Here is a 14,640-nt window from a genome sequence, read left to right as displayed (position 1 = left end):
ATCTATCTATCTATCTATCTATCTATCTATCTATCTATCTATCTATCTATCTATCATCTATCTATTTATCTATCTATCTATCATCTCTCATCACCAGTGTTCTGGTTTTGTTTCCCTAGAGAACCCTGCCTAACAGGGTTATTTCTCACTAGAGTAAGAAATACCTGAATATAGATGGGAAAACTTTTTAGTCAATAAACCAATCTTTCCACATGGAATGGATAATTTAGATAAAAACAGTATGTGATAAACTATAATTTTTATACATTGATGATATAGGTATTGTTAAGCTACACGTGCATCTCTTCTTGGAGACAAGGCTAAAATGCAATGGTGGTACCCCAAAGGCCAGCTTTACACAATAGTAGCCCAATGTACTGTATAGACCCACAAGGGAAAATGATCTGCATTATAGCCCAGGCACCACCAGTTCTTGTATGACCCAGAGAAAATTACATAAACCTTCTAAGTTCCAAATTCTTTATCTAATGATAGGGACCATAAGAGTACCTCTTTAATGTTATATTAAAGATTCCATAAAACACAAAAATGTTAACTATTATTGCTAACAGCAGCATGGATACTATCACTATCAAATTCTAGCTTAAACAAGACAGGTTCGTGTGTGCAGCACACTATATGGAAGAAAATGCAGTCAGCTGTATTTTCTCGAGGTGGTTTTAGTTTCTTTCGGAAGTTCATGTAACACTAAAAGTGTCAGTATGCTAAAACTCTGCCATGTCTCTCTCTTTCCATAAACCATTTTGAAACTATCCCTACATTAGTCTACTATCTCCTTTAATTTGCACAAATTAAGCTTTGACTTTGCTTAATGTTCACATTTAATCTTCTTCACCAACAACTGTTAGAGCTCGCTTCAAAGTGTAGGGGATAACAAAGCCATAGCCCAAGGTCACAAAGTGCTTACCATCTGTTTCAGGTAAGTATGCCAAGGTGAAGAGCAGCAGCGTGAAAGAAAAGACTAAAAGTCAGAAATCATATAGGCAATTAATGCCATAAAATGGCAGAACAATCTTTCATGGTTAAAAAGCAATCAAGAAAATTCAAGTGAGGGGAACCTGAACTAGGCCTAAAAGAATAGATTATGCTCAAGGAAAGTATTTATAAGAAGAATTAGTTCAGATCTCATGTGCGAACAACCAATCCTGCTTCTTTCAACCTCAGGTTTTCTCATCAGTTAAATGAAGATAAATAATAGAATCTAGACCTAAAACATGAGGTTACTCTGAAAATTAACCAAATAGTACTCTGAATACTGGCTAGCAGAAAACACATTCAGCAAATGTGCATTGCTATTTTATATATAAATGGAACAAGAGGTGTTCATATGAACAGAACAAGGAAATACTGAGTATTTAAAATCAAGAAAGGTGTGCACCCTTTCACCATACGTATTCAATCTGAATGCTGCGCAAATAATCCAGGAAGATGAATTATATGAGAGAGATTGCAGCATCAGGAGGACAAGAGGGTTTTGTTTACAGGCTACGATATGCAGATGGAACATCCTGGCATGCTGGAATCCAGGAGGCCTTGAAGCACTTGCTGATGAAGATCCAGAACTGCAGCTTTCAGTATGGATACAACTCAACATCTAGAAAACAAAAATCTTCACAATTGGACCAATGGATGATATCACAATAAAAAATAAATAAAAGAAAGAAGAAAAGATTAGGCGGCAATAGCAAGGCAGGGAAGATGGAGGATTACCAGGCTGATGATGGTTGATGACGTGAGCAACATCGTCAAAGAGGCTAAGGAGATTGTGATCGATTGGTAGGAATGCCTACCCGCATGGCAAGGTGAACTAATGGACCACGAATGTCGGGGAGCAGACGCAGAGCTGGCTCAGCAAGCTGGGAAAGCCACTTAAGTGCATCGGGACCAGTGTCCTCATGCAGAAGAATGGAGCCAGGCTGTCCACGGCGAGCTCTTGCTTCTGGGAAAGTTCCACAGACGGGAGTTGCACTGTGTGCTGGGAGAACAAGACCATGTACTGCATCGTCAGCACCTTTGGCCCACTCGGCCGTCCCTGCCTCTCAGCATCTCTGCCTGTCAGCCATCAGCCACGGTTCAGCGACCACCTCTCTCGTTCCTTTGTTTGTGTCATCTGTTTCCAAAAGTCGAAACCACCAATCATACGGTCATACCGCCACAACACCCCCCTGAGGTAGTTAGAAGCCGTGTGGCCACGTCTTAAATCCGACTCTTATCTCCTGAAAATCTGCTCATGTGGAGCTTTCTCTGCTCTCTGAAATGATTCACACACTAATTTCTCCATTGCTTGTACTTTTGTTAGGCTAATAAATTATTCCAATTTCAAATTTAAAAAATTGAAGTTGTCAAGGATTTACTTTTGTTTGAATCTATAATTCATGGCTTATGGAAGCAGTGGTCAAGAAGTCCAATGGTATAATCCACTGGGCAAATCTGCTACATGAGACCGCTCTAAAGTGTTAAAGAGCAAAATGTTACTTTAAAGACAAAAGTACATCTGATCAAATCCCAGGTATTTTCAATTGCCTCTTATGCATGTGAAAGTGGAACAATGAATAAAGAAGACCAAAGGCAAATTGATGGCATTTGAATTATGGTGCTGGCAAAGAATATTCAAACAATGTAGAATAGCCAAACAAACACACACATTTGTCTTTCAGGAAGTATAGTTAGAATGCTCCTGAGAAGTGACGATGGTGAGATTTCAGTCTCACATACTTTGGACACATTGCCAGGAGAGACCAGCCCCTGGAAAAGGTCATTATGCTTGGGAACGTACAACAGTGAAGAGGAAGACGGTCAAGACGGAAGAGCATCACAGAGCTGGATTAACACAGCATTGCAACGGTATGGTCAGACAACAATCCTGAGCAAGCCCCAGAACCAAGAGGTGCGTTCTTCTGTTGTACAGAGGGGTGGCTAGCAGCCAGAACAGGCTCAGCAGCACCCAGCAACAGCTTTGCATTGCAAGACAGGCACTTCTATCTAGCCAACAAATGATGAAACCGAGGGCTCAGTAATTCAGTGCTGCTTCCACCAATATAGGGACCTTCAAAAATTGCCTTATTGTAAAATCAAAAGCAAAGGGCAATGAGGGTTCTTTAGTCTAAGAATAAAATATCTTAGAATAAAGTGTTCTTTAGTTTCAGAAATATGAGATTATTAATTTGTTAGCCAAATGGCTTTGCCACACACTAAAATTAATCAAATGCCAAGTTATTAAACCACCCACAGGTAATATGTGACTAATCCCACTCAAAGCAATCCAATAAAACGAAGTAGAATGATCCATATGATTTACAAAACTGATCCATATGATTAGATCTAAGGGAAGAAAGCTGCCACAACTGTCACCTGCAGAGCAGCTGCTGGGGCCATACAGCTGACTTTTTGGTTAGTAACCCAACACATCAACCCCATGCCACCAGGATCCTCACTGTGCCTGGTGGAACTGGTGAATGTAGCAAATGGAGTCTAGTTTATCAGATGATTATTTGGTGATCAGTAACAAAACACTGTCCGCTGCTGTCATTGCTATGATGGAACCCACGCTGCTGCCACCGTTGATCCATCTCAGGGGGGGTCTTCCTCTTTTTTGGCTAATCTACTTTCTCAAGCTCGACATCGTTCCCCTGGAATTGATCCCTCTTGACTACATACCCAAAGTATGTGAGATAAACTTTCAATATCCTCGTTTCTAAGGAGCATTCTGGGAGCACTTCTTCACACAGACTTGTTGGTTCTTCTATCATCCATTGTGTATCTGATTCACTTTGCCAACCCCATAAACCTAGTGTATCATTTCTCCTCAAGACTTTCTTATTCATTGTCCAGCTTTCATGAGACTGAAAATACCAGAATTTGAGTCATTGAGTTCTCAAAGAGACATATCTGCTGTTATCACTTTAAAGAAATATTTTACAGCAGATTGTCCCAACACGATACATACTTTATTTCTTGACTGCTGCTGCCATGAGGTTTGATTGTCGATCTGAGTAAAAGGAAGCCCTTGAAATGATCTCCACTTATCAAGATATTGTTGACTGGTCCAGTTGAGAGGGCTTTTATTGTCATTACATTGAAGAGTAATCCTGATCTTCTCTCAGCAGGTGCTTCGAGTTTCTTCACTTGCAGCCAATAAGGTTACGTCACTTGTATATCACAGTTTGTTAATAAGCCTACCTCAAATCTTGATGTCGTGTTCTTCTCCAGATACCCAGCATGTGCGATGATTTGTTCAACATACAGGCTGAATAAGTATGGTCAAGGATACAACCCTCACACACACCTGATTTTGAACCAATCAACAATCTCTTTAGTCTGTTAAAACAACTGCCTAGTTCTATGCACAGGCTCCACATATACATGGACAGAGCACAATGAAGTGTTCAGGAATTTGCATTCTTCACCATATTATCCACACAGTCAGATGCCATTATGTAGCTAATAAAACACAGCTAAACATCTTTCTGGTATTCTCAACTTTTAACCAAGATCCATCCGATGGAAGCTGTAATATTCCTCATTTCCCATGTTCTTCTGAATCTGACTTGAATTTCTGACAGTTCTCAGTGCTGTGTTGTGATTGTGTTTGAATTATCCTCAGCAACTTTTACTTGCCTGTGAAGTAATGATATTATTTGATCATTTCTGCATTTAGTTTAATCTTCTTTCTTTGAAATAGACATGGATCTCTTCCTTTTGGCTGGCCAGATAGGTGTTTTCCAAATCTCTTGGCATGGGCAACTGAGTATTTCCAGTAGTGCATTCATCTGTTGAAATGTCTTAACTGATATTGTATCAAGTCCTGGGTTTTCTTTTTCACCAATGTTTTCAGTACAACTTAAACTTCTCCCTTTCTTATCATATATGACCTACTGAAATATTTGAATGTTGACCAATTCTTTTTTGGTACATTGACACTGTTTCCTTCCACTTTCTTTGATGCTTGTTTCATTTTTCAATATTTTACCCATAGAATCCTTCAATATTGAAACTCGAGTCTTAAATATTTTCTTCATTTCTTTCAGCTTGAGAAACGCTGAGAGTTCTTCTATTTTGTTTTTCAAACTCAAGCCTTAGCACATTTCATTATAATACTTTACTTAGTTTTCTTGTTCTGCCCTTTGAAATTTTGTTTATTCATTTAAGGTCATCATTTTTGGTCGCAGCTTTAACTTCTTTACCTTTTAGAACAAGTTTCGGAGTCTCTTCTGACATCCATTTTGAGCATTTTTTAATGACTTTTTTGCTTTTGCTTTTTTCATATATGAAAAACAGAACCCCACCCCCAAACTATGTTTTTACGTTTTTTTACAAAACAACCTTACACCTTCAAAGTACTCTCCATTACACTTAACACATTTGTTCAAATCTGTGATTCCATTTTTGGAAACATTTTTCAAACTCCTCATCTATTTGGATGGCTGACAGTGCCTCCCTTGGTTTGTTCTTCATCTCTTCAAAAGTCACTGTCCTTTCATGTCCCTCTTCATTCACAGAAACAAAAAATGGTCACACAGAGTGAAACCAGGTGAATAAGGTGTATGGAGCAAGAGAGGCATGCTGTTTTTTGCCAAAAACTGGCGCACTGAGATAGCTGCTTGACCAGGTCCATTGTCACGGTGGCAGAACCAGTCCCGCGTCTGCCACTAATCAGGCTTTTTTTCCTGTCACACACTGTTATGCAATCTTTTCAGAACCTTTAAATAGAAAGCTTGATTAACAGTTTGACCTAGTGGAACAAACTCCAAATGCACTATCCCCCTCACATCAAAAAAAGAAATGAGCATCGTCTTGATCTTTGATTTCACTTGACAAGATTTTTTGGGGTGATCTTCCACTGGCTTCCACTGGTTTGGCGATCATAAGAATAGCAGCAGGGCACATCACCAGTAATAAACTTGGAGAGAAAAAATTCTGGGTTACTTCAGAGAGATTCTTTTAAAGCACAACATGTTTCCACTCAACACTGGTTTTCCTGGTCAGTCAGAACCCAAGGCACAAATTGCACAGTGACCCTTCTCGTTCCCAAGTATTTCATTAAAACTCAATGACCAGCTCCAAGAGAGTCCAGATAACTCACACATCTCTTCATGATCCAGCTTAAATCTTCAAGCACAAGTACATGAATTGTGTTGCCATTTTCATCCGTTCAGGAACTTGATGAACGTCCAGAACAAGGTTTGTCATCAATTGACATTTCACCTTTTTTGAAAGGAGAAAACCACTTGTATACTCGAGTTTTTCCCATAGCACTGTTCTTGTAAGCTGTATTCAACATGAGTTTCTGCAGCATTTTTCCTGAGCACGAAACAAAATTTCACAGCCACATGCTGTTCTCTTAAATCCTCCATCACAAAACACGAGGCTTCAGGGAAACTGCTTTTACGAAAAATTTACTGTGGACAGAGAGGACCTTCCACTGTGATGCCACTGGGTGCACTACTTCAGAGAAAGTTGCTGGATGCTCACCTAGCAGGAAAAATGTATACTACGAAAGCTCTGCCCAGTGGAGTTTTTTTTCTGGGGTTTTTTTTGGAGGGGTCCCCCCTTCATATGATATTCTTGATGTCATGCCATAATATGTCTTATTGATTCACTAGTGTTCAATGAATCATGTGGTCTCTATACTCAGGTGAGATATACTCAAGATCAATTTTAGTTTTTATGGACTTAAACTTAAACTTGAATTTTCATGTGAGCATTTGATAATTTGTTCCAGTCAGCCTCTGGCATTATCTGGTTGAAGATGCTCAGATTCACTACTGTCTCTTTCCACAGATGTAGTAATTTTGATTTCTGTGTATTCTATATGGTGAGTTCCATGGGTACAGTAACCATTTGTGTTGTCAAAAAATGGTATTTCCATAGAATACATCATTGGTCTCACAAAATTTATCATGTGATCACCAATGTCATAATTATTGCCAAGGGTCTATTTTTCAACTACCAAATCTTTAAAGAGGTCTTTGAAGTAGATTTGCCCAGTGCAATATATTGTTTGATTTTTGATTGCTGCTTCCATGAGCATTGACTGTGGACCTAAGAAAAGTCCTTGATAACTTGCATCTTTTCTCCTTTTATCATGATGCCCTTTGGTTCAGTTGTGAGGATTTTTGTTAACACTGTGTTGTAATTAACACTGAAGGCTGCAGTCCTTGATCTTCATCAGCAAGTGCTGCAAGTCCCTCCTTGATTTCCCCAAGCAAGAGTGTCATCTGCATATTGATGTAATGTTAGTCTTCCCCAAATCTTGATGAAAAGACGTGCTGCATTAGGTATATCTGCTGCACAAGACCTCTTTGAAGTACAGAAAAGCGAGCATGTTACTTTGAGCACTAAATACCAAGTCACGGTATTTTCCGTTACCTCATATGCATGTGAAAGTTGGACACTGAATAAGGAAGACCGCAGAAGAATACAAGAAGTGATGTATGTGAATTGTGGTGTTGGGAGAATATTGAATTCCATGAATGCTAAAAGGACAAACCAATCTCTTTTGGAAGAAGCACAACCAGAGCTTTAACAAGATCTGTTCTTCTTTTTCACTGCTCCTCTGCTTTTCGAAGCACACAGGGTCATTATGAGTCGGAGTGGGCTTGATGGCAGTGAATAATGAAAACAGTTGATATTAAGTGTCTTATGTGCCAGGGCACTTTACATACATTATGTAATCTTCATGCTTTTATAAATGGATTAACAAGTTCCATAGTCAAATTAGTAAGGAAATAGTGAGTAAAACAAAATGAATATATTCAAACTTATTTTATGAGTGTATTAGTCTCTAATAATAAGCACATACACATTTTGAATTGCAAAGAGGGTGGTAAGTTTATAGCAGCATAGAACTTAGATGATGGAGAGTATTTATATGTGTTTCCCACAAGTTGGGCAGTGCTATATTATGCCATGTTATCCAGTGACGTAACAAAGACTCTGTTTCTGTTTATCAATGCCAAGGTCAAGACTGGACATAGCAAAAGTAACTAAAATAATAGGGGTAGATGCTAACTTTTAGCTTACCATTGTGCATCCTGGACCACCCATCTCTTTCACAATCTCTGCCAGAAGATCCAAAGAAAGCATCAGCTCTGGGACTTGGCGGATCAACCTAGAGGAATCAGAGCATCAATGTAAAATAGAGCTGATATATTCCCAGTCTTTCAGTACCATGGCACTAGAAAAGAACAGCATATTAGCCACGTGTTATCAGCCTAATGTGACAGTGCCTTTAAGAGTGAGGCATGCTCCATAGAACTTAAGAGGTTAGCCAGCTTATCTTGTTGCTCATTTTAAAACAAAATTTAAATTAAATTCCAAAAATGTTTAAATATATATTTACGCATTCTTTAAAATAAACAGATTAGAAATTGAAATATTCCATTACACCATTAGGTATTCCCCATGTTGCATCCCATTATAAACACTATTCACACTAATCAAAAGGTAGAAACAACATAAAAACCCATTAACTACTAGATGGATAAACAAAATGTACCACATCCATACAATGGAATATATCTTTTGATATCCCATCAAAAGAAAAAAAACCCTAATAAAGTACCATGCTGCAACATTGATGGAGCTTGAGAACTAAAATGAAACGAGTAAAAAAAGAAATAAAACAGACAAAAAGCCATATGTGGTATAATTCCACTATTATGAAATATCTAGTAGGCAACTGCAGGGAGAGAGCGTGAATGCTTAATGGAAACAAGATTTCCTTTGCATTGGCAAAACAGTGTTTGAAACTAGCTAACAATGATGGTTATGCAAAAATGTGAATGTACTGAAGGTCAATGAGTTGTACATTCTATAATGATTAAAAGAGTAAATTTTACCACAATAAAATAAAAACATCCTGTTATGCATCAAGGTAAAAGAAAAGAGTGTCATGTAACCCTTCCTAAACGACTGTGCTGGATTGTGTAGGAGCATGCTGATTTCTCGAAGCCCTTCCTGTTCTCTAAGGGCACTTTTTATACCACATACATACAAATAGAATGTCTCTCATAAAAGTGTTAACTGTTTGCAACATATGTATGTATGAAGTAAAGAAAATATTCTTTAGTCACCAGTTTGTTGAAGGGGCAGGGCTTTTAAAATAAAATGCCAAGGCTTATACCTACCATCATTACAATTATCCTTTTTAAACAATCGGCATAAAAATTGTACAAACACTTTATGAGCAGTTATTTCCCTAAACAATATTTATGTGACTAATCCCCCAAATTATTCACGGCTACTTTTGTAAATAACTATTTTAATTTAAATGTCACTGTTTCTTCCATCAGGCTTGTTATGTTCATTCTTTCCCATTGTATTTGCAATTGTCGGCAGAATTAGAAGCAATCTAAAACTGTCATCAAAAGTCAACTACACAATATCTGGGTATTTTTCAAATAAACAACAAAATGTGGCCAGTACCCATAATCAAATTCTACAGAATTAAGACAAATACAAGTGTAATCAAAATAACCTCAGTATTTTGTTTATATTAAATATCACTATTTAAAAGTACCCATATCACACTAAAATTCCCTTTTATAGCACATTTCTTTACTAAAATTAGAATAAAGTATCTATTATCAAAATATAAAGATAGCATCATATGTGGCTTAAAGTCCATCTGATTTTATTTTCAAAAGGTATCACAAAGAAAATCTTTTAGATGTTGCATGCTCAAAACCTACCAGACCAACAGAGCGCTTATTTATATGATGGGCTAACTCATTTTGGAATTTGGAAATAATGAATTAAAACATTAACACCAGAAAGAGTTTTATAGATATCTCAAAAAGTTGTCACACTTCTACAGGCACTTGAATTTTGAGTTCTTTTTATGTAACTATATGTATATATATATATATTTATATATGATATATTATATATATACATGGTGCCCGGTGTGGTAGTGGTTACGCATTGGGCTACAATCATCATGGTCAGCAATTCAAGACCACCAGCAGCTCCAGGGGAGAGAACGACTCTACTTTCTACTCCCATAAACAGTTAGTCTCAGAAACCCACAGGGGATCACTATGAGTCAGCACTGACTCCATGGCAGTGAGTTTGATCTTTGGTATATATATATAGTTTGATGTGTATATATATATATGTATATATATACACATACACACACACACACACACACACATATATATATATAAATCTTAACGTTTGGGGTTATTTTATTTTAATTCAAGATATTATAAAGATTATGAGGTCTTTTATGAAATATTTTATATGTCCTTAATTGTAGCCAGTCTATTTGACTATCAGAAGATGGACATAAATTCTAAATTTATTATTTTAAAAATGGCTTCTATTTAGAAATATTAGAATTATGTTATCTTTAAGTTAACAATATATACTTTCAACTGCTTCTCACCTCTGGCAAATAATTCACCTCAAAGATCCACTGGTATGGTACTTACCCATAAAATATAATTTCACAGAAAACTTAACTTTCCCTAAATTTTCAGAAAGGATTTTGGGGGAACAGGGGAGGCAGAACCTTCTTTTCCATAAAGAATACTTGTTCTTTTGAAATTCTACTCCAAGTCACTTTAGTACTAATGTCAATTATATCCAAGTTCCATTTGTACGGCTATGATGCCGTCCACTATATAACAAGAAAGAAATGGGTTCCTGGGTAATGGAACTTTGTGACCACTGCTCAGGTTTAAAGACTCAGAAAAGAATTATTTCATTGGATATTAATTTTCCATTTTAGACTGCTAGACTAAGAGGTGGGGGGGGCAGGGGGTGGTGTTAACTATAAGCTAGAAATTGGAAGAAGTTTCAGAATAATATTATGGTGAATGAACAGATTTGACCAGTTTCTAATGGAAATGTTTAGGAGAAAACCTACATGTCTGATCACAAATGGAGGCTTATCTGTTTCCTTTTTGAATTCATACGGTCCCAGGTTTAAATGGGCCAGCCGCCGCCTGGTGTCTTCAGAGAGCTCACACATGCGTCTTTTTGTGTAGGGAGATGGCGAATGTGATTTTGATGAAATTGTAGGCTGCTCGTAGTTTTTGGCATTGATACAGTACTTGCTTCTCTCAGGTGACTTGGATTTTTTCTTTTGTGATCTTGATGTTCTGCTTTGCAATCTGCCGTGTGGTTTTTCAACTGGGGCCGTGTGGTAAAAAAATTTATCCTGAACACAAAAAAATACAAATGAGTGTGGGTAGAACATACTCAGATTTTAACATCTTTACGGGGTGAGAATCTTTGAATGAATCCTAATTGTATTCACTTGAAAAAAAACCACAACCTTACCCCTCTCTCTATTTTCCCAGCCTTTCCTCCATGTCCCAATTTGTTAACCAAAAAACCCAAATCACTTCCATCAATCAATGCTGACTCAGTGGGCCCCACTGGGTTCCTGAGACCGTAACTGTTCAAGGGAGGAGTAAGCCCAGGCTTTCTCCCAAAGTGTGGCTGATGGTTTCACACGACTGATCGTGCAGATCTCAGCCCAATGTGTCATTACTATACCACCAGGGTTCCTTCAGTTTGCTAAGGGGATCAGTTTTAAATAAATAAAAAACCATTAGGAAATAGAACAGAGTCAAATATTTTTTCAAGTAAAAAGACATGAGTAAAACTTGGAAGAACACATCCATGACTTTAATACAGACCAGCCGCAGATTATCGCATTATCTTTCTTCTTCTTTAGTTCTTGAGATACTACCGAATCTGCCCCCACCTTGTTCAATGACTCCAACAAACAGCTCTCAGTCTTCCCCTCTGCCCTAGCTCATCTCCTCCACCCTGGTGACATCACATTGACTCACAGAAGCAAGGAGTGTTACCAGGAAGCACCTTTGAGGTTAAAACATTCAACAATGAACTTTCTAAGAACCCTGACTCGAGTTCTAATTCTACGCTGTACTTGTCCTTTTCCTACTCAATCTTCGACTTCATCATTATGCAGCTCCACTTCACCTCAAATTCTGAGCCACCCAGCTGATTGCACCCTCCTTTCCACAGCACCGTTGCTGAATCTAGTACCTGCTCCCATCACATCTTCAAACCCTAGACCGCTTTCCCCCAGTTCTTCATACATTTTTAATATATTTACCACCATATCCAAGTGAATTCATAATCATTCATTTCAACAAAGCCATCAAGCTCCTCCTCTGAGTATAACATTTGATTTAATTAACTTGTGGTCTTTTCCCATTAGCTTCTCAATGCTGAATACTATTGGAGGGCCTCAAAACTGCATGTACGACAAATGTGCCTCACCCTAGTCAGTCCTGAATGCATCCTTGTTAGTGCCCAACTGAAAATGGTTACTATGAAAATGGTTGCCATAATTCCCCTTCTTTATGAGGAGCCCTGGTGGCGTAAAGGTTACACATCGAGCTGCGATCCACAAGGCCTGCAATTTGAAACCACCAGTTGGAGAAAGGTAGGGCTCTCTACTCCCTTCAACAGGGGTAGTCGCAGAATCTCACAGGAACAGTTCTGCCCTGCCCTGTAGGGTCACTGTGAGTTGGCATCGACTCAGTGGCAGTGACTGGGGTGGGTTTGGCTTGGTACCTACACCTCAGCTAGTTTCACCTCCTACAATGGCTGTAGGACTGACCACGTGACACATAAAATGTGTCACCAGCAGAAACTTGAAAACTGTTTTTCCATATTTCTGGAAACGTGAATGAGCCACATGAGCCTGCTACCTCAGCTGAAACCATGCGAATTGCAAAAATGTAAGGGGGCACTCCCACACCAAGAAGCTTGCCAGAAAACCCGAGTGAAGCCATCCTAAATGATCCAACCCAGCCTTCAGTACAGACCAAAAGAACCACCCAGTCAATTCACAGGACTGTGAGAAAGAGTTGTTATTTTAAGGTACTAAAATTTTTCCATGTGTTTTTACAGAGCAAAATCTACCTGATACAGCAGCTTAACAAACATGTGCTAATAAGAGACTACTGATATTTTAATAATAAATTCTACTTTATAATACATGAAAAGAATTGAGTAAAAAAGCAAACCAGTTTTATTTTAGAAAGTTGCAATATTGCCTAATGTCTTAGTCCATTCCATTGAAGAAAAAATAAAATATTAAAGTGCTAAAGAAATAAAGATGACCTACAGTATTTGCAAGCCTGTCATTTTGTAAAATTGATTACACTCCTCATCTATTAGATGTTAACATTTATTTTGTCTTTAAATCTGAACCTGAAAATATTGCTGTCGAATCATTAAGATTTAACTCTAACGTTCACTAGGAAATGAAGTGAATTTCTCTTTTCCAATTTGGGTCAAAGACTATCACACTGGGAATTTAAATGGGAGTGTATATTCTGATGTGTCCTAAAATGATGTGTCCCACTTTATATTTCAACTATTGTCTTCTTCCCTTTCCAAATTATCTTAATTAAAATAAATAGAACTTACCCAAATTGACATGTTCCTTATAAAAACAGCCACAAGATTCATCCATTACAGATTATGTACTAGGCACTTTGAATACAATCTCTTACTGAATCTTTACAACATCCTCATGAAACCCAAAACTACCACTGACAATTTGATGCCCACGTGCACCAACTCAATCGGGCAGAGTGAAACTGCCCATGGGCTTGCAAGGCTGTAATCTATAAGGAATCCAATTGCCATTCCCTGCTCCCACCCCCCGCCCCGCCCACTACATGGGGCAGCTTGTGGGTTCAAATCACCAACTTTAAGTGCCACCAGGGTTCCTTTATGAGGTAATAACAATTATGATAGCTGCTTGACAGATGAAGAAACCATGTTCAAGGTCATGTTATAAATAGCAAGACAGAATTCGAACTCAGATGTGATTCTAAAGCATATTACTTTAAGTACTGTCTGATCCCAAAGCCTATTTTTACTCTATGTTCAATAGAGATCAAATGGGAAGCACTGAAATAGTCCGTTGGTGCCGTCTTGCTTACAAAGGAAACTGTGAGAAGGCGAAAGCTATAGATTTAGGAAAGGTATTTAGACTGCTTACTCTTTTGTCATTTCAACTATTTTCAGAAAAAAAACAGAAACAAAAGCAGACTTCTCTCCCCACTGGAGGGTTGGAAACACGCTCCTTTGGACTAGCTGCCTAGGACTTAGCCTGTGCCAGCAGTGCTGATAGGACTTCTCTACCCATCTATTCAAAGGCATGTCCCAAAGAGGAGAGAAGGGGAGGAGTCAAGTAAAGAACATGTCTAACAGAACTGTGTGTTAAAGCAACAAACGGACTGATTGTCATCGAGCCCATTCCAACTCACGGGGACCCTGTAGGACAGGACAGAACTGTTCCGGGGTTTTCTGAGACTGTAACTCTCAGAATGGGTTTCTACTCCCAGATGAGGAGAAAGCCTCATCTTGTGCCCATGGAGCAGCTGGTGATTCCAAACTGCCAACCCTGCACCTAGCAACACAACCTGTCACCCCTCCGTCAACAGGGTTCCATGCATTCCTCAAAAAGAAGTCAACAAACATGTCTCTCCATTTGGCCATTATAGGCTCCTGGGCTGTTTGTAACTGTTTCCGACTGCATTTAAAAGAAAAGGGAAGGGGGAGGTAGCAAGGGGGAATGGATCACAGGGAGCCGCGTATGGCCTCCTCTCTGGGGGACGG

General features: G+C 38.5%; 1 protein-coding gene across 1 annotated transcript in view; it reads right to left on the bottom strand.

Annotated features, from left to right (window-relative positions):
* Window positions 1–14,640, bottom strand: part of SPATA6 (spermatogenesis associated 6) — a 109,152-nt gene that overhangs the window by 46,880 nt on the left and 47,632 nt on the right. Inside the window, exons 5-7 of the mRNA XM_045291761.1 lie at window positions 10,895–11,188; window positions 8,044–8,131; window positions 861–982 (exon numbers count right to left, since the gene is read on the bottom strand). Of these exons, the coding sequence (XP_045147696.1) occupies window positions 861–982; window positions 8,044–8,131; window positions 10,895–11,188 (504 nt within the window). The remainder of the gene's footprint in view (window positions 1–860; window positions 983–8,043; window positions 8,132–10,894; window positions 11,189–14,640) is intronic.

The sequence above is a fragment of the Echinops telfairi genome, unplaced genomic scaffold, assembly GCF_000313985.2.
Source record: "Echinops telfairi isolate 266 unplaced genomic scaffold, ASM31398v2 ScPeMD7_443;HRSCAF=831, whole genome shotgun sequence".
NCBI lineage: Eukaryota > Metazoa > Chordata > Mammalia > Afrosoricida > Tenrecidae > Echinops > Echinops telfairi.
Note: the sequence above shows the minus strand (reverse complement) of the source record. Positions and strands in the feature narration are given on the sequence as shown.